Below are 21868 nucleotides of genomic sequence, written 5' to 3'. Positions count from 1 at the left end.
GTGTCTAAGCATGTTTTTCCCTCCTTGAGCTTTCCCTACAAAAACCCACTCTTTGAAGCTGAATCGGAGAAATCGTCAATTAGCGTTTTCTATGGATGGATGTTTGTTCTGATTCAGCTCTAAAGCACAGCTTTTTGTGGGGGAAACCCCAGAGCAAAAAAACAGGACGCTTGGACGCAGAGCTTTAAATTGCGGGCAGTGCCTGGAAAGAGCTGAGAAAAGGCAAGTGTGTACCTCACAGAGCTGCATATTCGAGGTCCCTGGGAAGAAGGGTTGCTCAACTATTTCATATTTATTTTACTTTGCATTTATTTATTTTTGGCTTTTCTTGTCATTTGTTGCAGATTTACCATCTTCTTGGCCGTGGATGGGAACCAGTGCTCAGGGCCGTGCTTCACATCCCCCCCAAGTGTCCTGAATTTCTTGGCGGCCTTATCAGCAAAAGGAAACCTCGAGTCCCTGGTGCCATACCCAGTGGTAGCTGCCTGGGTCGAGTCTGCGGGAAATGGTAGGTGGCAGACACGCTAGGCCTGAATTCCTGAGAGTTTAAGGGGAAAGACAGCCCTCCTGCCTGATTAGAACAGAGTGGAGTTTCACATCATACTTTTCCTCCATGGAGATAAATATGGCATACATGGTTCTCCTCTTGCCTGTTTTTCATCCTCACACGAACCCTGTGAGGTAGGCCAGGCTGAGGGACAATGCCTGACCCCAGGTCGCCCATTGAGTTTCTCTTTTTATTTTTCTCTTTTTGTTTGCATCTCACCATGTTTGGTGCACATATAGTTATGTATTTTTGAATTTTCAATAAAGATGTTACTAGAAAGAAAAAAGAAAAGAAAGTTATTTCTAACGTTTAGAGTGTATGATACCAAGAACAAACTTAGTTGGTCTCTAAGGTGCTACTGGAAGGATTTTTTTTTTTTTTTTGACTACGGCAGACCAACACGGCTACCTACCTGTAACTAGTGTATGATACTGTTTTAAGTCCGTTATGTGGATGGGGCTTTACTCTTTTTTTCTTTTCAAAGGCAAAGCAAGCTGGAAATCTGAAAATTATGGCATATCGGGGGGGGGGTTTGAGGGAAGAGGCCCCCTTGCCCCCTACCCAAAGGATAGCCACAAAAAGGCCACTTCTATTTTGCAGAAAAAGTTAGCCAAGGGGGGAGTTTGATTCAGAATGTGCTCCCAGTCCAGATCAGTCCTCACACCATTTTCTGCTGGAAACCCAACCTCTGGCCTGCTATTTCTCTCTCCCCCCCCCCCCACCCCAATTGCTCTTTACAGCACTGTTCAGGGCAAATTTCAATAGATCTTTACCAGATAATTCTTGCCAAACTACAATTTCCGTAGTTATTTAGAAGGAAGCCGTGCTTAGGAAACTGGTATGGAACTGGTATGGAACTGGAACTGGTATGAAACTGGTATGGAACGGTAGTGCACATGGGATTTGGTGAGGGGGGCTCCTGTTTCACATTCTCTCTCCTCCCCACCACCAGATCCCCAGGCCTCTGTTTCCCATTTTTCGGGGCCTCTCATATACGGCGTTGGTGCTGCCGTTGTGGTCATAGCGCTGGCCGTCTTCCTCGGAGTCTGGAGGATCCGCCGGCCCCAGAGGCGCGAACACGGCTCCCTCTGGTTCCCCCCTGGATTTGCTCCACACCAGGCCAAGAAGCGACGTTGCCGCCGGGACCCCGTGGGAGAGGACGCCATTGGGCTCAAGTGAGTATGAAAGGCGTGGCTGGCCGCAGCCTTGGCTTGGCACCAAACAACAAGGATGACTAGGGTCCTCAGAAGAAGAAGAAGAAGAGTTTGGATTTGATATCCCGCTTTTCACGACCCGAAGGAGTCTCAAAGCGGTTCACATTCTCCTTTCCCTTCCTCCCCCACAACAAACACTCTGTGAGGTGAGTGGGGCTGAGAGACTTCAAAGAAGTGTGACTGGCCCAAGGTCACCCAGCAGCTGCATGTGGAAGAGCGGAGACACGAACCCGGTTCCCCAGATTATGAGTCTACCACTCTTAACCACTATACCACACTGGCTCTCAGTCCACTTATTTGCTTCAGTGGCGGCTGCTTGCCATTGGGCGGAAAGCAGGGAGGCTGAGAGGTGGTTGAGCCAAAGGCACAGACAGACAGGGCATCCTGATTTGCTTAAGGGGCGGTTATATTTGCTCAAGGGATGATGCTGCCCCCTCTCACTCACTTTCCAGTGCATTATCCTTTTGGGCAGAGGCAGATTTAGGAAAGCACAACTGCTTCTGTCACACAGTGCCTCAGGGCACCATAACCATGTTGTACAATGAAAGGGGGTGCACCGCTGAGATTTGAGACCCCCAAAGTCTGCCAATGTTTTGGGGAAAGCAGGTTTGTTGCATAAGACCTCTCAATCAACTCTCATTACGAACTTGCCAATATGTGAGGTTGAATGCTGCCTGCAAAATAGCATTTCACGTCCGCATGCCCCCCAATCTATGAGTGGTGCACAATTCCAGGGGTTCCAGGTGCTTCCCCAGGGTATGTGTTTCCTTTTGGAAAATGAGGCACAGCAGAGACTGTGATGTCTTTATGATAGATGGTTTATTTCCACATACAGTCAAACGTTTTGGCTCCCGAACGCCGCAAACCCGGAAGTGAGTGTTCCAGTTTGCGAATGTTCTTTGGAACCCGAACGTCCTCCAGGGCTTCCGCGGCTTCCGATTGGCTGCAGGAGATTCCTGCAGCCAATCGGAAGCTGCACCTTGGTTTCCGAACATTTTGGAAGTCGAATGGACTTCCAGAATGGATTCTGTTCGGCTTTCACGGTACCATTGTATATGAAGCCTGAGCTTGCGATGGAGGGGTTCGCTGCATTGACATCCCAAAAGGGTCTTGTTCCTTCCATTGCCGCAGCTGTGGAATCAAACAGAAATTAAATATTGTTCTCAAACATTGCTCTAACTCTCTAGCCTGCTGCTTGACCTCCATGTCACTTCACTGCTCTCCAATTCTTTTTTTGCCTTTTTTCTCCTTCTCCCTATCTGTGAGTTGAGGGAGGGCATTTGCCGTTTCTCACAGATCCCTTTCCTTTGTTCTCTTTACACCTCATCAGGGAGCTAGACAGGCTATTCCAAAAATTAGAAGCCTTCATTTGATTTTAGCACTTGCTGGACCCAGGGATTAACGCCGCAAACTCATAACAATAGCAGCAGCAGCAGCCTGGCATCTCTCCTTATTCCTCTCCATTTCTTTCCCCCTCTCCCCACAATGCAGGCCAATGAAGCCAAGTGCTGAATTTGTAGATGACCCCGACATGTGCTCCAGCCCCCACTTCGATGGACCGCTGAACTATGCAGATATGGAGGTATTTGGTCCGGATGGGGGGGCCGTGCTGCTGCTAGGATTTGGATGGCAGAGGGCATGTCTAGAGCCCCACAGACAAGGCCAGGGCCATTGTAACAACTTAAAAAAAATAAATCAATATATTACAGAGCAAGTGTAGCACCATAGTTGGGCCATAGAGAAAGTGGCGGGGATGAATATGTCCCCTTTTACTTTATTCCCCCCCACGAAGGAACAGAGAAGGATCACATTCTCACCTCACTGCCTGGTAAGCAGGGAGGGTGGGTGTGATGGCCTGGGAGTCAGACTCTGATGCTGAACCTGAGGGATCCCAGCCTGCACAGGATTCCCCGCCTCCAGAACCAGCTGAGCCGGGGCCAGGGCTTGAGCCTGAAGGATCCCCACCTGTGCTGGATCCCCAGGTGCAGGCATCAGCAGAGTCTGCTCTGGCTCCTGATGGGAGGGAAGACCCATTGCCTGCAGGTGCTCCACTCCCAGCCTCTTCAGAGGAAGCTGAGGGATCCCCTGGGTCCAGTAACCCACCAGCCTCTCCTGAGCTGCAGAGGCTCAGGACAGAGAGGCGAAGAGAGCTAAGTGCCTACAGGAGGAGTGCTCACCTCCAGGCCCGGAGGAGAGGCGAGTCTCCGGAGGATCGGGGCCGCCCTAAGCATAGGGCCAGATAAAAGCCAGCCAGACCCAGCCCAAGTTGCGTGAGCAACTTAGTTGCAAGCGTATGCTCAACCTGCAACCTCGTGCCTGCACCTGCCTTGGACCTTGACCTGCTCCCTGCCTCGCTCCCCGCTGGACTGACCTCCTTTGGACCCCTAGACCCAGGACTGGACTTGGACCTCGCTTCACGGACAAACCCCTGGGGCCAGCACAGTGGGTGGCATGCAGGGTGCAGAGGGTGGCAGAGGGGAGGTGCCCACAACCGCAGCAGTGCCCATGTTGTTGGTCCCGTTCCACTAGCAGGGACGGAGCAAACTTTTTATAGCCTCTTTTGTACAGGGTGATGCAGATGCCGTCTCGATCCCGGACCGAGGTCAGTCCAGGCCAAAGAAGCAGGTGCAGTTCACCACGCAGACCTCAAGCCAGGAGAAGGACCCCAAGCCGAAGGCCGCCAAGACTCAAAAGCCAGGTAAAGAGGGAAGCAGGCCTTCAAGGGAAGCCGTCAACAACAAGGCAGGAAGTCCTGCCCCTGGACTGGATGTAATAAGGAGAGATCCTGCCCATAGGGCTGGTCTGAACCGGGGGGGGGGGGCAAGATTAATATATTATATCATAATGAATTATATAATAATAACACTAGGAGAGATTGCCTTGCAAACACGTATATATTTGCCAAAATTGCACACATAACTGTGTATGATGGGAGAAATTTGCAGTAAAAGACTGACAAATTTTCATGAGGGGGCTTTTCTTCTTTAAAAAAAAATTGACTTAAAATAAATATTGTTTAACAGGAAATGGAGAAGACATGAACTGAATATCTTAAATAATTTCTTTTTTTTAATCTAACCGGCAGATGGAAAACCAGAAGCCTTTTTTATTTTTCTCTCATGCTTCTTTTCCTTTTCTCGTTCTTTTCTCTCTCTCTCTCTCTCCTTTCTTCTTCTTGTTTCATTATCTTATGGAGATTTTTAAAAATAGAAATCTTACCAATAAACCCCCAAAACAGACAAATAATAACGCTGACAAATTGATGAGGAAATCTGGGGAACGGAACTCAAGATTGGGGAAATGAGAGGCAGAGGGAAACCAAAACGTACGTACGTCCCTAGTTACAACTCTGACCTTCACAAAAATGCCCTTTTTTATCCCTCCAGTTTGTGGCCTGACCCCCATGATGCCCTTGGCCCATTCTCCTGGATTGGACCTGGAGGGATCCTGGGCAGAGGGGCAGAGGGGAAGCCCTGGAGAGACGCCCCTTCACTTGGCAGCTCGATTCTCCCGTGCTGATGCCGCCCGCAGGCTCCTGGCCTCCGGCGCCGACGTCAACGTCCGCGACCAGTGGGGACGGAGCCCCTTGCACAGCGCCATCGCGGCCGATGCACTGGGTGTATTCCAGGTGACTAAAATAAAACGGAGGTGCAGGGGTGGAATGACATCACACTCCCGGAAGGCCTTATCCATACACACCAGACTCTTTGAACACAGAGGACAAGGCTATCATACTGGTCACAATGGCCATGTTCTCTCCCTCTACTGTCAGAGGCAATATATGTCTCTGAAGAGCACTCCCTGGGAATCACAATTGGGGAGGTGGGTGCACTCGGGTCCTTCTCTAGGGCTTGTCGGGGGCGCATCTGGTTGGCCACTGGGAGAACAGGATGGCAGACTAGGGGGGTGTCATTGGACGCAGAGGAACGGTGGGAGGAACCAGCTGGGGAATCCCCAAAGGAAGAAGGCTGAGAGCCCGGGGAGTGGTGGTGGGACAGCAGTGAGTGGTCAGAGGGAGAAGACTGGAAGGAGGAGGTGTTGGAAGCTGAGGAGGTAACAGGGCTTGGTGTGCAGGGAGACTCTGTAGCAGAAAGAAGTCCAGAAGCAGGAGAGGAAGGAGGTCAAGAGGAAGAGAGGAGTCAGGCTGGTGAAGAGTTATAGGTTGTCTCCCCTTCCTGTTGCGACGAGCTCCCCTTCCCTCTGGTCTCCCAGGACCAAGAGAGGCATGAAAAGAGCAGAGGAGAGGTTGGCAGCATGCAGGCACAGTCTCTGATTGCTTGGGGAAAACCCTGGAGAGGAGTGAACTTTTCGGAGGAGGTGTCAGAAGCTGAAGAGGTAACAGGGCTTGGTGAGCAGGGAGAGTCTGGCAGACAGAAGTCCAGAATCAGAAGGTAAAGAGGAGGGAGGCCAAGAGCCAGAGACGAGTCCATAGAACCATAGAATTGCAGAGTTGGAAGGCACCCCAAGGGACATCAGGTCCAACCCCCTGGGATGCAGGAATCAGGAGTCCAGCTGGTGAAGAGTAACGGGTGTCTCCACCTCCTGCTGCGACAGAACCAGGAGAGGCAAGAAAAGAGCGGAGGAGAAGTTACCTTCATGCAGGCGCAGTCTCAGATTGCTTTTGGGGGAATCCCTGAAGAGGAGGGGGCTTTGGCAGCTGCAGGGAGGTGGGGCCTTTCAGTCTCAGCAGCTGATCCCTGCGTCAAGACCTAACAGGGATGAGTTGCTTTGCTCATTAAGCCCGACACTCCTGTGACAATCCTGGTTTTTGCTGAGAAACAGTTAACTCCAACTTGCTCCGTGTGATTTGCTGCTGGCTCCCTCCTGCCCGTGGGCCACATCTCAATGAGACTGTGGCAAGAACATAAGGAGAGCTCTGCTGGATGAGGCCAGAGGCCCCCTGACAGGAGTCAGCCAACAGCGAATTTTTAAAAAAGGGAACATTTTCTCCACAGATCCTTCTGCGGCACAGGCATACGGACTTGGACGCATCGGCGCACGACGGCTCCACCCCCCTCATGCTTGCCACACGGCTTGGGGTTGAAAACATGGTGGAGGAGCTGGTCGCCAATCACGCCGACATCAGGGCTGTGGATAAGAGAGGTGAGGGCATTGCTTGTCCATGTGCTGAACCCCAAATGGCGTGTCCCAGAAGGCCTGCAAACGCCATCTTGGTAGTCAAGATGACACCAAAACTAATAGTTAGTTGTTGTAGAACTGAGCTTATATATCTCTGTGCATTCATACGCTTTGATGTATGCTAATTGGGTCGCATTAATGCTGTGCTTACCTGTGGAGAGACTTTGGGCAGTTGCCACCTATGGCTTCACTAGCCAGGTGTGATGGGATGTTCTTGGTAAACAGATACTGTATATGCTGCTTTGTGCATAAAGGATGTAGAACTGTTTGCTTGGGTGTGGACAAGCTATTTCCTTGCTGTGGCATCCGTCCTGCCTCTGGAAGACCTAGCAACCTGATTTGCTGTAAGTTAAAGGTAAAGGGACCCCTGACCATTAGGTCTAGTCGCAAACGACTCTGGGGTTGCAGCGCTCATCTTGCTTTATTGGCCGAGGGAGCCGGCGTACAGCTTCCGGGTCATGTGGCCAGCATGACTAAGCCACTTCTGGCGAATCAGAGCAGCGCACGGAAATGCCGTTTACCTTCCCGCCGGAGTGGTACCTATTTATCTACTTGCACTTTGACGTGCTTTCGAACTGCTAGGTGGGCAGGAGCTGGGACCGAGCAACGGGAACTCACCCCGTTGCGGGGATTCAAACCGCCAACCTTCTGATCGGCAAGCCCTAGGATCTGTGGTTTAACCCACAGCGCCACCCACGTCCCGCTGTAAGTTGCTGTAAGTTAGGGTTGCCATATTTCAAAAAGTGAAAATCCGGACACAAAAGTTTTTAGTTTTGCCCAGACTTGTTGCCAAATCTCAAAACAAAAAAATGGAAGTATTTGAGTTATTTTTAAGGAAATTCACCAAAATCTACACTTCCAACATGGGTTGCCATACATCTGGATTTTCCTGGACATTTCAGCAGTTTCCGTCTGGGCGCTGTTTCCGACTGCCGCATTCCGGCTATGCCCAGGAAATTCTGGACATATGGCAACCCTACCTAAGTCTACGCCAGGGAGCTCCTCCATGGAGGTTTGGTTTGGCTGGTTGATGGCGACTTGGCCAAGATCACCCAGAGAGCCTCATGGATTTCGATTCAGTAAAATCCCTGTATTCTCTGTCCCACAGGAAAAACAGCCCTCCACTGGGCTGCAGCGGTCAATAACGTCCGTGCCACCCTTGTCCTGCTCAGAAATGGAGCTGATAAGGACAGCCAGGATAATCGGGTAGGTAATATATTTCTGCTCATGCCGTCTGAAAACAGACATGTCAGAGGTGGAGGGGAAAACTGTAGGGGTCTGCTAACAAGCCTCGGCACTTTTAACATACTGCATTTCCCAGCATTCCTTGAGGGAAGCCATGGCTGTTTTATAAGCATGCTTTAAATAGATTTGTGCAGATGTTGACTCTTTAATTTTTATCTTATTTTGCGCCCTCCCATCAGGCACAGACCCCATTGTTTGTGGCTGCCCAAGAGGGGAGCTACAAAGTGGCCTGCCTTCTTCTCCAGCACGGAGCCAAGCAGAACATCCGGGACCACGTGGGCCGCCTCCCGAAGGACGTGGCCCTCGAGCGCCTCCACCATGACATCCTGGCCCTCTTGGACTGCCCCCGCCCCTCCCATGTTGCCAGCCAGCAGCTCTCGCCACACAGGCCACGCCCCCAACCCCACCGGTCTGCCGGCAACCCACGCAGGTTTAAGTGGCAACCTGGCAACCAGCGGCTAACTCCGGTCCTAGAGACCAAGGGCCCTTTTAAGGATCTCCCTGCTCCTACGCTGCCGATTGGCCAGTCAGAAAATGCTGTGGGGCCACCCGACGAGTGACTCTGCACCCTCTGGGTCTGGGTTGGCCAGAGGCTACAGCTGCGAGTCAGCGACAGCGGACTGAGCCATGTCGTGGCGCTTCCTGATGAGGTCATGCGGGGCTGGGATGATGTCACAGGACGGCACCACGAAGGGAGGCAATTCAGAGCCGAGCGGTGCCCGAGGGCAGATTTAGACGTCCTGCATGGAGGAACGAGGAGGATCTTGTGTAAAACCGGAGGGCTGTCTGAGGACACATCCGAGGTCATGCAAGGTGTTGTTGCACGGGTCCGTGGCAATGACATGTCACACTGCTTGGAGCGTACGGAGAAATCCTTGATCATAACTCGCTGTCGGATAATGGTGGACGATCTCAGGCTACTGGGGTCAGAGTGGCCTTTCGCCCCGCTTCCCCAAGCTGCAATTTCCCAATATACGCGCTGTCATAGTTTGCTTTGCTTTAACATTGGTGCAGAATCAGATAGACGGGGGTTTATGAAGACCAGGCCTCGCAATGATTGCACACCATCCCTGCCATGTAGCACAGCTCAGCTCTGCCTGCTTAGAACCTCGAGGGCTCCTTGGAAATCAGAACCGGGGATCTGTTTTCTTGCGGCTAATCTTTCCTGCTCTTCCTCCCAACACCTAAAGAAAATTATCAGGGAGAAGGGAGGAGCTCTGTCCCCTAACCCTTAGAAAAATTGGGAGGGGGGCATAAGAAGGGCCTGCCGGATCAGTCCAAATGCCCGTCTAGTCCAGCATCCTGCTTTCACAAAGACCAACCAAATGCCTGTAAGAAGACTGAGCACAAGGGAACTCTCCCCACCCGCATTTCCCAATAACTGATATTCGGAGGTGTGCTGCCTGTGGCAGTGGAGTTTGAGCCTAGACATTGTGGCTCATAACCTAAAAACAATTGAAGCAAGTGAAGATTTTCCTGACAGTGTCCTGGGGAAAGGATTGGCTGCAGCGCTTGAAAAGTTCATTTTTAAAAAGAGCTAGTTCAGGGTGTCCAAAAAAAAGAAAACTACTTCCAGTACCTTTGTGATATAAACTAGCTTGGTTCACGCTTGGTTTAGATTTAACCAAATTATCCTTAGCAAATACACACACACACATTCAGCATTCAAAATGTTGCAAGCAGCTGTGCTGAAGCACAAAATATGCTTAGGAAGGCTAAGCAAATATCAACATCCACACACAAAGTCGTTTTAATGATATATTTCCCCCAGCAATTATGATCTTTAAGCTGAAAAGCCCAAAGAGTCTAAAGAGTAAAAACAAAACAAAACATGTAAGCCAACGAACCTGAAAATGAGCTAGAAACCATTGAAAGTTCTACAAACACACACCCCCACACAAAAAAATCCCCAAACTTATTTCGCATTCAGTTCACCCAGAAATCATTAGAATGACTTTTAGGCATGGTTCAGAGATTTTCAAATGAATTCAGTCCGCTTCGCTAAACCAAACTGGCTCATTCGAAGCACTGCTAATTTCGTGCGTGGCAGGCTGCCATTAAAGGCCAGTGCAAAAAGGTAACCCTCGCCTGCACTCTGCGCATGCTCAAGGACACTCTCCCCTTGTGTCATCAAGTCACACATCCCTGGATTGAAAATTAGGTCCTGGGCTGGCTCTTGCTGGAACTCAGGCTGAGCCCTGAATATCTGAAAACGTACTGCTATAAAATAAATGTACTAGCTTTGGAGTTTTTTTACGAGCAGTTTTTTTCCCCCTTTCCCCTGCCCACTCACTGTCAAGTTGCCTGCTCCCAGATTCATGGAAAATAACATTTATTGAAAAAGCACCATGATCTTAATTCAGAAACCCCAGTCGGGCCATGCCTCACTAGCTGGCTTGGAATGATTGCTCAGCACCCTGCAAATTTTTCAAGCAGGGTTGCTCTGTCTGCAACAGCTGTACTAACATATCTAACTTGGGTGGTATTCAGAGCTTCCACAACAAGGAGGGGAACACCTGTGGCCACCTAGTTGTTCCTGAACTATAACTCCCAGCATCTCTGACCAACGGGACATAGTGGCTGAAGCAGATGGGAGCCCGTCAACATCTGTAGAGGAACAAGTTCCCCACCTAGGTAGTTTTGAAGATGCCATGGGACTCTCTCTGTGCGTAGGCTGTTCTTGGGATCTGCCAAAACAGGGGCCCCTCTCTCTTTTCCTTGTCCATTGAAAAGACAAAAGGAAGCTGCAGAACTCTTTGCAGATTAAAAGCAAAAAAAAAAAAAAGTAACCACGCTCGTCGCAATTACAAACAGTCCCTTTGCTGAATTTCTCTCAACCGGTTGTCATTCCGGTTTTAGCCGCAGGGTGGCAAACGGTGCCATACTTGAAAATAATAACAAGTTCCACAAGTTCTCGTTTTTCTCCCAGAGGTGCTACAGCAGCCTCTTGGGGGAGGTGCAGAAACACACACACCGCTCTTTTTACAGATCCCGGTATGAGGAAAGACCAAAGGAGGAGGGCGGACGGAAGGCAGCGCAGGGTCACACCAGCCACCAGAAGCGTATGTAGATCATAAGTACCACAAAGACAAGACTGGTAGCAGCAGCTTTGGCGTAGGCGGAACGACTGTTGAGGAGTTTGGCGTCATGGCGGTATTTCTTGGAGAGAGTTGACAGGTTGCTGGCCTTGGAATCCAGAGCTGGAGGGCAAATGGGGGAAGGAAGACAGGGCTGGCTAACAGACCTTCTAAAACCCCATCTTAGCCGTTTTTCCCTCATCCCGCTCGCCACGGTGAGCGGCTAACCTGCCGTAGGCGAGTATGTCCAGGCCCGGATTTCCTCCCAAACCTGGGGGTGCGATATCCTCGCATCCACCCCAGCCCCCAAATTAGAAAGATGTGGGATTTTGCTCTGCAACTTCCCATACGCAGGACCCACGACGTGCAGATCACTGCGTACAGACACAGATCTCCCCGCAGCACCGATCACAAACCCCCTTTCCCCATACCTGATAAGGCCTCTCCACGCTGGAGCACCTCTTCAATGTTGGTCACCATGATTTTCTGAACATCCTGTAGCTCCATGTTGATGCTGCTCAGGTGGCGCTTGGACCAGGTGTCCAGGTAGGATTTCTTCAGCTTCTGGATATAGAGGTCTTAATAATAATAATAATAATAATTTATTATGTATACCCCGCCCATCTGGCTGGGCTTCCCCAGTCACTCTGGGCGGCTTCCAACAAAATATTAAAATACAATAATCCATCAAACATTAAAAGCTTCCCTAAACAGGGCTGCCTTCAGATGTCTTCTAAAAGTCTGGCAGTTGTTTTTCTCTTTTATTTCCTTGACATCTGAGGGGAGGGCGTTCCACAGGGCGGGTGCCACTACCGAGAAGGCCCTCGGCCTGGTTCCCTGTAACTTGGCTTATCAGAGTGAGGGAACCACCAGAAGGCCCTCAGCGCTGGACCTCAGTGTCCGGGTAGAACGATGCGGGTGGAGACGCTCCTTCAGATACATATATATATATATAGGAGGGTTTCGTGGATTGGCAACATCTGAGATGAACTACCGTATTTTCCACTCCATAAGACGCACTTAGTTTTTAGAGGAGGAAAGGGGGAAAGCCCTGTTTTTTTTGAGGATCAGCTGAAAGTGGTGCAGCTTTTTTTGGAAAGGGAAAAGCCCTGCTTTTTTTGAGGATCAGCTGAAAGTGGTGCAGCTTTTTTTGGAAAGGGAAAAGCCCTGCTTTTTTGAGGATCAGCTGAAAGTGGTGCAGCTTTTTTTTGCAAAGGGAAAAGCCCTGCTTTTCTGAGGATCAGCTGAAAGTGGTGCAGCTTTTTTTCCAAAGAGGAAAAGCCCCGTTTTTATGGGGTCCAACTCACAGTTCTGCAGCTTCTGGTCCTACAGCCATTTCTAGTTTCCAGACAGATAATCTAATTAGCCAGTCACATGTCGCTGGGGAAACAAACAGCCTCCCTCTGCATTCAACAAAGGAGGCCTGGGCAAGGGGGAGGGGCTGGAAAGGGAGCCTTATCTCTCTCCCGATCACTTGCGGCTTCCTTTCAACACCCCCTTCTCTCTTTGTAAAAAAAAAGAGTACGATCTGCTTTTGGCCCCTAGGCAATTGGCTCCAGATACCATGCATTTGCTCCATAAGACGCACAGACATTTCCCCTTACTTTTTAGGAGGAAAAAAGTGTGTCTTATGGAGCGAAATATAAGGTACTACTAGGCCACAGGGACTCACCTTTTGGGGGGTGGGTGGGGCTGAGGCCACTCGCCCAGTGGTGTTTTTTGTTTTTTGCACTGGTATCCTACCTTTTCTCTAAGGACTTCAAGGTAGTGCCCACAGTTCTCCCCCTATCCATTTTATCTGTGTAACAACACTGGTCCAAGCTCACCCAGTGGGCTTCATGACTAAGTGGGGATTTGAACCCTGCTCTCCTAGGTCCTAGGCCAGCATTCTGGCCACCACTCCATGCTGCTGTGGTGTGTACAGATGGCCCTAAGTGAATGTGGGTCTGCTTTTATTTTTATTCCAAATTTTGGAGGGGGTCAGAAAAATTGGCTCGAGGGAGCAGGCAAATTAGCTCATGCCACCCCCATCCCATAAAAGAAACCTGGAGGTTGTCCACTTCTCTTCTAGGCAAATAAATAAAAGTACACTCCAGATCCAATATCCACCGGGACTGAACCTAAGGTCTTCTGCTTGCAAGGCAGGTAGGAGTTTTGTGTTGCCTAACACAGTTTAGACAATGAGGACTAGAAGGCTGGCGGGGCAGGGCTGGAGAGGCTCCCCTAGTTAGTACGCACCAAACTCGATGAAGGCGTACGGACGTGACACGGAGGACACCTTCTTCCCGTACAGCTCCCAGAATTCGGCTTGCAGCTCCTCCAGGAAGGCGAAGGCCAGCTTTTTGGAGTAAGCGGCTTCGCACAGCGTCAGGTAGCAAATGCCCTGGCTGATCAGGTAGCTGCAGAGGAGGAAGAGGGCACAGAAACGAGGAGGAAGGGAAATCGTGATCCAGCTCCTTCAAGCGAGCACAAACAGCCTAAGTTCAGGGAAAGTTTCTAGACCCTAGGAATTGTAGCAGCGCAACCGCACTAGTAAAATAATGCAAATAATCTACAACGTTGGGATAGCTTGCATGAATAAATGAACCATCGTCTCCCAATTGGGAACATAGGCGACCGTGCAAGTTGTTATTTCGGTGAAGGTGGTTTAGAAGCAGCAGCCGGGTGTCATGTGGAGCTGCCTTATACCAAGTCACACCATTGGTCCATCTAGTTCAGTGTTGTGAAATATGATTGGCAGCGGCTCTTCCCCATCGAGGAAAGAGGTATTTTCCAGCCCAGCTGCCCAGGAACGCTTTTTTTAATCTAGACAAGCAAGGGAATTGGACCCTCTTCATGCAAAGTACATGCTCCATCTCTAAGTTGGGGCCCCTCCAACTTCTCTCAATTGTAGCTTCCCCCAGTCCAGGCAGCATTCACATTCAGAATTCGAACACAGGGCCCCCGGCACTCTAAGCGAGAAACACGCATCTGCAGCAGGGATGGGGAAAACTGCAACCCGGAAGCTGTTGTTGGTCTCCAGCAGACATCAACCCCAGCCAGCATGGCCGACGGCCAGAGATGATGGGAGCTACCTTGGGCAAAAGATTCCTGTACTGCAGGGGGTTGGACTAGATGACCCTCGGGGTCCCCTTCCAACTCTATAATTCTAAGATACTTCTATGAATAACATCCGGAAGGAGCCAGGTCCCCACCCCACCCCCTGCTCTAGGCCAACAAGCCTACTGCCCTGCCAATCCCAGCGCTGTTATAGCATCTTTTAACAATTCGCAGGTTCTCAAAAGAGACGCCCTTTTTAATACCACGCTCCCGCCTTATTTCTGAGAAACACCGGGCACTTACTGGAAAGTCATCGCCCCAGCCTGCAAAGAACAGCGGTTCGGCGAATGTTCCCCGAGCTTCCGGAAAAGCTGCTTCGCTTGGCTGTGATATTCTTGGAAGTTCCGGTTCGACTGTGGAGGAAATAATTTGGACTAATACCAAGGGGGTAAGGCTATTGGAGACTATTGGCCGCAATGGCTACACCCTTCCTCCACTGCCGGAGGCTCAATATTCCTCTGAATACCAGTTTCTGAGAGCTACAGGTAGGAAGAGTGTTTCTGTCGCTCTCCGAAGGTCCTGCTGTTGAGCTTCCCAGAAAAAAAGGCATCTGCTTGGCCAAACCGTGAACAGGATGCTAGACCAGGGTAGGCCGCTGACCTGATTCAGCCGTTCTGTTTTTACCCTGGTCTTGGATACTCAAGAGGTATATTTTTACGACCCACCCTGTTCCTGCGGCTGCAATTTGTTTTAAACGGTTTTTAATGTTGCATTTGAAACCGTGGCGATGTGCCCTTGGGGCATTAGGGTGGGAAACAAATCAAATTATTATACTTAAAAACACCGCAATAATAATAATTCGCCTCTGGCGGCAAAATCTCTAGCACCGGCCAAGGAGCTTAAATCAAAATTCTTGGAAGGGGGACTGGTTACAGCTGGTTGTGGTGTGGGAAGAATCTCTATGATCCCAAGACTTCTGGGCTCCCTTGGGAAGAGAGGAAGGCAATTATGTTAATTAGGTACTGTTAGAGAGGATTGTTACAGCACACTTAAGGTGTTCGCTGGTTCCCAAATAGGATTGCAATCCTACAACAGCTTTGCATGGCTAAATACTAAAGATGGGAGCCTGAGAGCACACATTGGATTGCCTAAGTTCGTTTAGTGAAAATAGATAGATAAAAGCTTTATTCGCATAGCCAAAAGCCGTAGCAACAACAGACACGCAATATACAAATAAAAACAACAATGGATTTTAAAAAAACCGAACATATATCTATGATTATCGTTCAGATAGTGGCTCTTAGTCTCATTGCACCCACGATGAATCTGGCAACTTTTGTCGTTATCAGATCTTTTTGATCTGATAAAAGAAAGAACAACGTGGCCGCAGGTGGGCGGCCTGGGATAGTAAGCAGGAGTGGTGTGATAAATTCGGATCTCAAATCCTTATAGAGGGAGCATGACAAGAGGACATGAGCCACTGTTTCCAAGTTGCCATTTCCACAGGGGCAGAGTCGCTTTTCGATCGGAATATTTTGAAATCTGCCCTCAAGTACGGCAGAGGGCAACACGTCCAGTCTAGCTAGAGTAAAGGCATGTCTGAATTTTGAGGTGGTTAATTTGTACAAGTAAGGTGCCAAAGAGTCAAACTGGGAAGGGGAAAAGAAGGCATACCAGGGGCGGAGTTTCTTTATAATGGCCGGATTGTTCTGTTGCTCTAGGTCCTTTAGGTGCTGTCCAATTAGCCTTTTTGCTTTAGTAGGGCCCATCGTGAGAAGCTGATGTGGATGGTGACCACAGGTGAGGAGTTTTTGGAGCACCGATTTAGACCTTTTGTGATGGTCTTGTGTCACTAAGGGCAATAGGCCGGAAGGATTTAAATTTATACGGAGCCAGTAATTAAAAGTTATTTGCCAAGATCGAGTTTCTACGGAGGGCAAACTTGCCTCCAGTCGTAGTGCAGCATTTGGGACACACGGTGGTACTGCGAAAATCTGCCTTAGAAATTTGGATTGGACAGTTTCAAGGATCCTACAATAATTGCCCATCCAGATTTGAGCCCCGTAGAGCATCTGTGGAATGAATTTGGCAGGCTGGCATTTTCCCTGAATACTAAAGATAGGAGCCTGAGAGCACACATTGGATTGCCAAAGTTCGTTTAGTGAAAATAATAACAGTCTTGCTGGATAATCTAGTCCAGCAACTTGTTTTCATCACTTGCCAGTTAGCTGCCCATTTTTGTTAGCTTCTGAAGGACCCTTGTGATCTTCTCCCAAGTATCTGGTATTCAAAGATAAACTGCCTCTGAGCAAGGAAGCTCTCTTTAGCAGTTATGGTTCACCTGCCTAAAGCTGGTTCTATATATGAATGTGTGTAATGAAGTGCCGGGGAAATACAAAATTAGGCTACAATACAAAGTCCACTTGAAGCAGTCTCCTATACGTTGGAGCAGCCCTTTTTGCATCAAGGGCCGCGTTCGCCCTCAGGTAACCCTCTGGAGGCCACATGCCAGCAGAGGGCAGGGCCAAAAGTGGGCACACTCACTGGGAGGCAGGAGAGAGATTTTTTCTTCCTTTTTCCAATGGCCAGGGAAGGGTAGATTTGTAACGCAGGAAGCTGCGTTATACTGAGTCAGACCACTGGCCCATCTAGCTCAGTACTGTCAACACTGGCCGGAAGCAGCACTCGGGGGTTCCAGAGTGAGGTCTCCCCTATCTGTACCTGGAAATGTCAGGATTGGACCTGGGAATTTCTGCAAGCAAAGCAGATGCTCCAACCACTGAGCATTCCAAATCAGGGCCCCATCTTACTTTTTATTTTTATTTTTTTATTTTGCATTGCCTTCAAAACCCATGGGATCTCGAAGCGGGGCAGAAAAATTACCAAGAGGAGGAGTGGGTCCAGATCAGGTCCCCCAAACTGGCATTTATCCACCGCTGCTATACGTTTTATTATTATTATTATTATTATTATTATTATTATTTATTTATTTATTTATTTATTTATTTCTACTCGGAAAGGTGTCTCATTGTTTTTCAACTGAGTTTCCTTGCAGATGTGCGCACACGACGACTGCAGCCTTCAAACAGACGCCCCGTTACGTTCGGTGCTATTAATTTATTTGTTTTAACACCCCCACTCCACGTGCGCCAATGTCATAAACCCCTACCTAAATCAACTCTGAAACCAGGTTTGAAAGTTCACTCCCCACCACCACCACCAAAAAAAAGAGACCCCATCTGGAACAGAACCATGTGCGAGTAAGAAGTAGCGAAAAGGGTCCTAGAATGAAAACTGAAACGTGACCCTTGAGAGGAAAGGATTCCCTAGTGGTTAGAGCTGGAGAGGGGCGGCTGAGGGGGTGGGTGGGTGCGGAGATGCCCTGTAAGCCTCGGACTCCTGGGTTCCTCCTTCCTCTTACCTGCTCCGTTTCTTGCATAGAAGCTGCCAGGAGAAGCCCGTCTTGGACCCGGCTAATCATAGTAAGCAAGACCATCGTGGCTGGGGGGGGGGGGGAGAAGAGGGTCCTGGGATGTGTTTTTTTTTTAAAGGGGGGGTATCCCTCTCCCCCTCCCCTCCGGAGGCTTTAGCTGGACCCGGACTCCCGGCTGACGTGGCCGACGGAAGGGATGCAAATCGCGGGCGAAGCGGGGCGGAGCGACGCCGCCAAGAAGTTAGTTTGGCACCAGGCGAGGCCGCGCACGCCCCGCCCGGCCTCCGAAGGGCTCCTCCTTCTTTCGCCTTGGAGGTAATATTCATGCTATTTAATATCGTTAACAGCAGCAGCTCTTTAGCTTGTGTTGGTTTTTAGCCACTGTGGGAGTTTTGCAAAATAAAAATAAAATACGTTGCAGTTAGTGTTGTGATAGCTTGATGAGCTGAGCTGCTTTGGGCCATCGTGGCTGCATTTGGCATTTTTGCAACTTCGATTATTTGGCCTTGTGGGTTGCATTATCTTGGCCGTGGTTATAATAATAATACAATTTGCAAATTATTATTTTGCAAATAATAATACTTATTTGCAAATTATTATTTTGCAAATAATAATAATTCGCAAGTTACTGAACAGAAATAGCAATAAGGCGGAGTTCAAAAACAGCAGGCAGCAGTAAATTACCGAAGTATAAAGTAATGATGCAAAAATAAATAAATAAGCGGAAGTCACTTTTTCGGTTGTCTGGTTTTGGCTATTGTGGCATGTGGCGCTTTTGCAATTTATTTCGCAAAACTTACAGAGCCACTCCAAAAACGAGTCGTTTCTTCGCTGCACCACTGAGGGTGCTTGCCGGCTTTAGAGCGCAGTTCTACATAGGTCTACTCTGTTGTGTAAAGTTTTTAAGTTCTGCTGTTGCAAATTGCAGGCGCGTTGAGCTGAGGGGGCTTCTGAGCCTGCGCAGAGTTTCTTAGCCCTGTGGTGTATGGAGCTTTCCTGCAGCATCTGTTTTCTTTGCAATGGACACCATTCACTCAGTTATTCTTGAAAAGCCAGATTTATCTCGTTGTTTCCCAGCCGCCCCTCCCTCCAGCACCCCACCCCCCAAATAACTGCTCATTTGTAGCATTTCTTCCGCTCCCCCAGCTTCAAATGCAATTGCACAGTAACACAGGAAGCTGGCTTATGCAGAGTCAAACCATTGGTCCACCTAGCTCAGTATTGTCAGCACAGGCTGGCAGCAAGGTTTCAGACAGGGGGCACTCCTGCGCTTTTCTGGGGGGGGGGAGATGCCAGGAACTGAACCTGGGACCTTCTGCAGATGCTCTGACTACTGAGTGACAGCTCTTGGTGCTTGCGGAGACTGACACCACTGTCTTGTCCTGCCTCCTGCGGAGTGTCCCTTGACACAGGCTGCGACGTGGATGTTGAAGGTGGGCGCTTCTAGGCAAGGGCCACATCTCACAAATGGGTTGCTCAGATCCAGTTTTTATGTGCGCATCACTGGCGCATGGCCACCCACCCACTCATTTTTGAATGTATGTGTTCTTCACAGGCATTCTATTGTTTCCTGGCCCGGGGCAAAAGTCGGCTTTATTTCACCTGGGTCAAAGACCCAGTTTCGCACGCACACCCATGTGCATTTGCGTACCCACACACATGGGCTGGGAGCTTCCACTGAGGCTAAAAAAGCCCAGCTAGCCCCCCTGTAGCTACAGCTCTGCCTGGTGGCCATACCAGTAGCAAGGAGTGTGGTGTCCTGCATGAAATGTTTTGGTGCTGTCTTCTTGGCCCTTTGGCAGATATGCACACAGGTAATCCTGTCCCTGTGCCTGCACACCGTTAAAGAAAATGAACAATAAGTGTGCAACTGCAGTTACTACAAGCTCCTAGTTTTCATGCTCCACAATGGCCTAGAGGGATGCTTGTACTTTCTGGAGAGTGAGCAAGACTGATGTGCTTTGGGCCTTGCCTCCCTTGTTTGTTTGTTTGTTTAACATTTTTAAGACAGAGGTCTTCCGCAAGGCTGACATTTGGCTATGCCAAAATTCTGATAAAGGGGTCTTGGGCGAGACCTGTGCATTAATACCTTTTAAAAGTCCCAATTCAGTCACATGTGTTAAGCAAAAAGCTCTTCTGAACTAGGGTTGCCATATTTCAAAAAGTGAAAATCTGGACACAAAAGTGTTGGGGGGGGGCAATTTTTTGTTTTTTGTTTTGTTTTTTGCAGAGTTGTTGAGCTTCTTTTGCAAAATCTCAAGCAACTCGAGTTTTCGAAAATTCCACCCCGATGCCATTTTCAACAGATGAATCCTGGCTGTGTCCAGTCATATGACAGCCCTGTCTGAAAAGAGTTGCCAATATCCCAGTGTGCTTTTGGCATGTGTCCGTCAGAGGAAACAGACAGGCCCCATATTTTTTGGAAACAAAACAGTTTTGCTCCTATGACCAATTGCACAGAAAGAGCAGAGGACAGGAAAGTGTGTGGATAGGCCCTTAATGTTAAAGGGATAAAGTACAGGTTGGCATTTTGACGAAGATGCTGGCATCGTATGATCGGCGAAAAAAAAGTGCATACGCCTACAACCCTGGGCAAGGTATACCTCCACCTGCAATCGCCTGACAGTCTTTTTCAGGGGCTAATAGCCACAAGACAGTGATAGCTTGCCTCTGACTGCCAGTGGCTGGGAATCACAGGTGGGGAGAGCAGGGCTGTTGCACTCAGGTGGGCTCTGCATGTTCTGAAGAGGGACGTGAGAGGCAGATGGGACTTGTCAACCTGGGAAGGGAGCCCATCTAGCAGAAGGAAAACTCTGATCCTAAGCCTCCGCTGACTTGCAGGATATCTTCAAGGGAGGAAAAGGCTAAGGAGTAAACCTGACACAAATCCGGAGTGGGGTCCCTAAGACGGTTGGATGGCGCCTTGTACGCCTCCTTCCGGCAAGTCCTGCAGCCCAGCTGGTGCCAAATGCCTTGCTCTGCTTTCCTGTGGACCACATCAGCGAGGGCGAGAGGGGAGTCTTGTGGTCTGAGCAGCCCAGGACCTCCAGACACGTGGCCCAGCCTTGCACCCCAGAGGAATTCATGGAAGAGGTGCGTTTCCTGTTAGCGCCTTTGCCCTTGATTTCCCTGCCATGTGCTCTCTTCTGCCTCCACATCTATCGTTTCTTTCCCCCTCTTTCAATGGTGTGTGCATGCAGAAGCACAAACGGCTCAAGAACACGCGAGGAATTTTTTATTAAGATGACGGCATTAAAGCGCAGCTGTGCATAAAAAACGACAAACTTTTCTTGCAAGGGCGGCCAACCGCTGCCGTTGGTTTATTTATAGTTACAGGTGGGTAGCCGTGTTGGTCTGCCATAGTCGAATCAAAATAGAAAATTCTTTCCAGTAGCACCTTAGAGACCAACTGAGTTTTGTTCTTGGTATGAGCTTTCGTGTGCATGTACACTTCTTCAGATACACTGAAACAGAAGTCACCAGATCCTTAAATATAGTGAGGGAGTGGGGAGGAGTATTACTCAGAAGGGTGGTGGGAATGGGTGATCCGCTGATAGGTGTGGAAAACCTGTTGATGACTCTTAACGGCTGCAATCCCCACTCCCTCATTATATTTAAGGGTCTGGTGACTCCTGTTTCAGTGTATCTGAAGAAGTGTGCATGCACATGAAAGCTCATACCAAGAACAAACTCAGTTGGTCTCTAAGGTGCTACTGGAAAGAATTTTCTATTTTGTTTTGGTTTATTTACCTTAGCTTTGCAATGCAGCAGCTGGCAACTGCGGCTGTGGTCCAGCGAGGGTTCGCAGGTGGGCTGCCATACACAAGCCGGGCAAAAACCCCTATTGCAATCGAGTTCTCAGGTTGTGATTTTGCCTGGTTTGCTACTACTTAAAAAAAAACAAAACAAACGGGTAACTATCGCATAGATAATATTTGGTGCATTTGCACTTGTCTTTACAGGTAAGAACAAAAAGGGGGTTCTGCTCTGCTGGGATTCTTTGCATAGGCCCACCAGATCTGCACCCCGAATGTGTAGTGAGGACAGGGATGGCAGGATGGAGGAAAACAGCTCCATTTGTAGAGCCGATATTTTAATTACACTTCCATAGGATTGCATTACGGGACACAGTGTGGAAGCAGCTAAATAAGACAGTACCCATCACCATTACTTT

The 21868-nt window shown here is 49.2% G+C and overlaps 2 protein-coding genes across 2 annotated transcripts in view; one reads left to right on the top strand and one right to left on the bottom strand.

Moving 5' to 3' along the window:
* The window catches only part of NOTCH4 (notch receptor 4), a 44782-nt gene extending 34737 nt beyond the window's left edge, over positions 1-10045 (top strand). Inside the window, exons 19-26 of the mRNA XM_033142168.1 lie at positions 345-508; positions 1500-1722; positions 3253-3343; positions 4330-4459; positions 5148-5389; positions 6717-6864; positions 8009-8106; positions 8325-10045. Coding sequence (XP_032998059.1) covers positions 345-508; positions 1500-1722; positions 3253-3343; positions 4330-4459; positions 5148-5389; positions 6717-6864; positions 8009-8106; positions 8325-8705 — 1477 coding nt within the window. The 3' untranslated portion in view covers positions 8706-10045. The remainder of the gene's footprint in view (positions 1-344; positions 509-1499; positions 1723-3252; positions 3344-4329; positions 4460-5147; positions 5390-6716; positions 6865-8008; positions 8107-8324) is intronic.
* Positions 10046-11145: 1100 nt separating this feature from the next.
* LOC117042804 (vesicle-trafficking protein SEC22b-B-like) lies at positions 11146-17798 on the bottom strand. Its single transcript, XM_033142457.1, has 5 exons — positions 17683-17798; positions 14565-14674; positions 13461-13621; positions 11654-11800; positions 11146-11345 (listed from the first exon to the last, which is right to left on the bottom strand). The coding sequence occupies exons 1-5, from the start codon at positions 17755-17757 to the stop codon at positions 11188-11190; spliced, it is 651 nt and encodes a 216-aa protein (XP_032998348.1). The 5' UTR covers positions 17758-17798; the 3' UTR covers positions 11146-11187.
* Between the last annotated feature and the right edge of the window lie 4070 nt (positions 17799-21868).

Source organism: Lacerta agilis, chromosome 2 (assembly GCF_009819535.1).
Source record: "Lacerta agilis isolate rLacAgi1 chromosome 2, rLacAgi1.pri, whole genome shotgun sequence".
NCBI classification, from domain to species: domain Eukaryota; kingdom Metazoa; phylum Chordata; class Lepidosauria; order Squamata; family Lacertidae; genus Lacerta; species Lacerta agilis.
This window is presented reverse-complemented; position numbering and strand designations above follow the sequence as displayed.

Excerpts from the sequence above, each read along its gene's own strand:
- LOC117042804 (XM_033142457.1), bottom strand. The coding sequence starts at position 17,757 with ATGGTCTTGCTTACTATGATTAGCCGGGTCCAAGACGGGCTTCTCCTG. Across the intron at positions 13,622-14,564 it reads GCTGGGGCGATGACTTTCCA|CTACCTGATCAGCCAGGGCA; the intron begins GTAAGTGCCCGG and ends CCTCCTCTGCAG. Across the intron at positions 11,346-11,653 it reads GCGTGGAGAGGCCTTATCAG|CTCTGGATTCCAAGGCCAGC; the intron begins GTATGGGGAAAG and ends TTTGCCCTCCAG.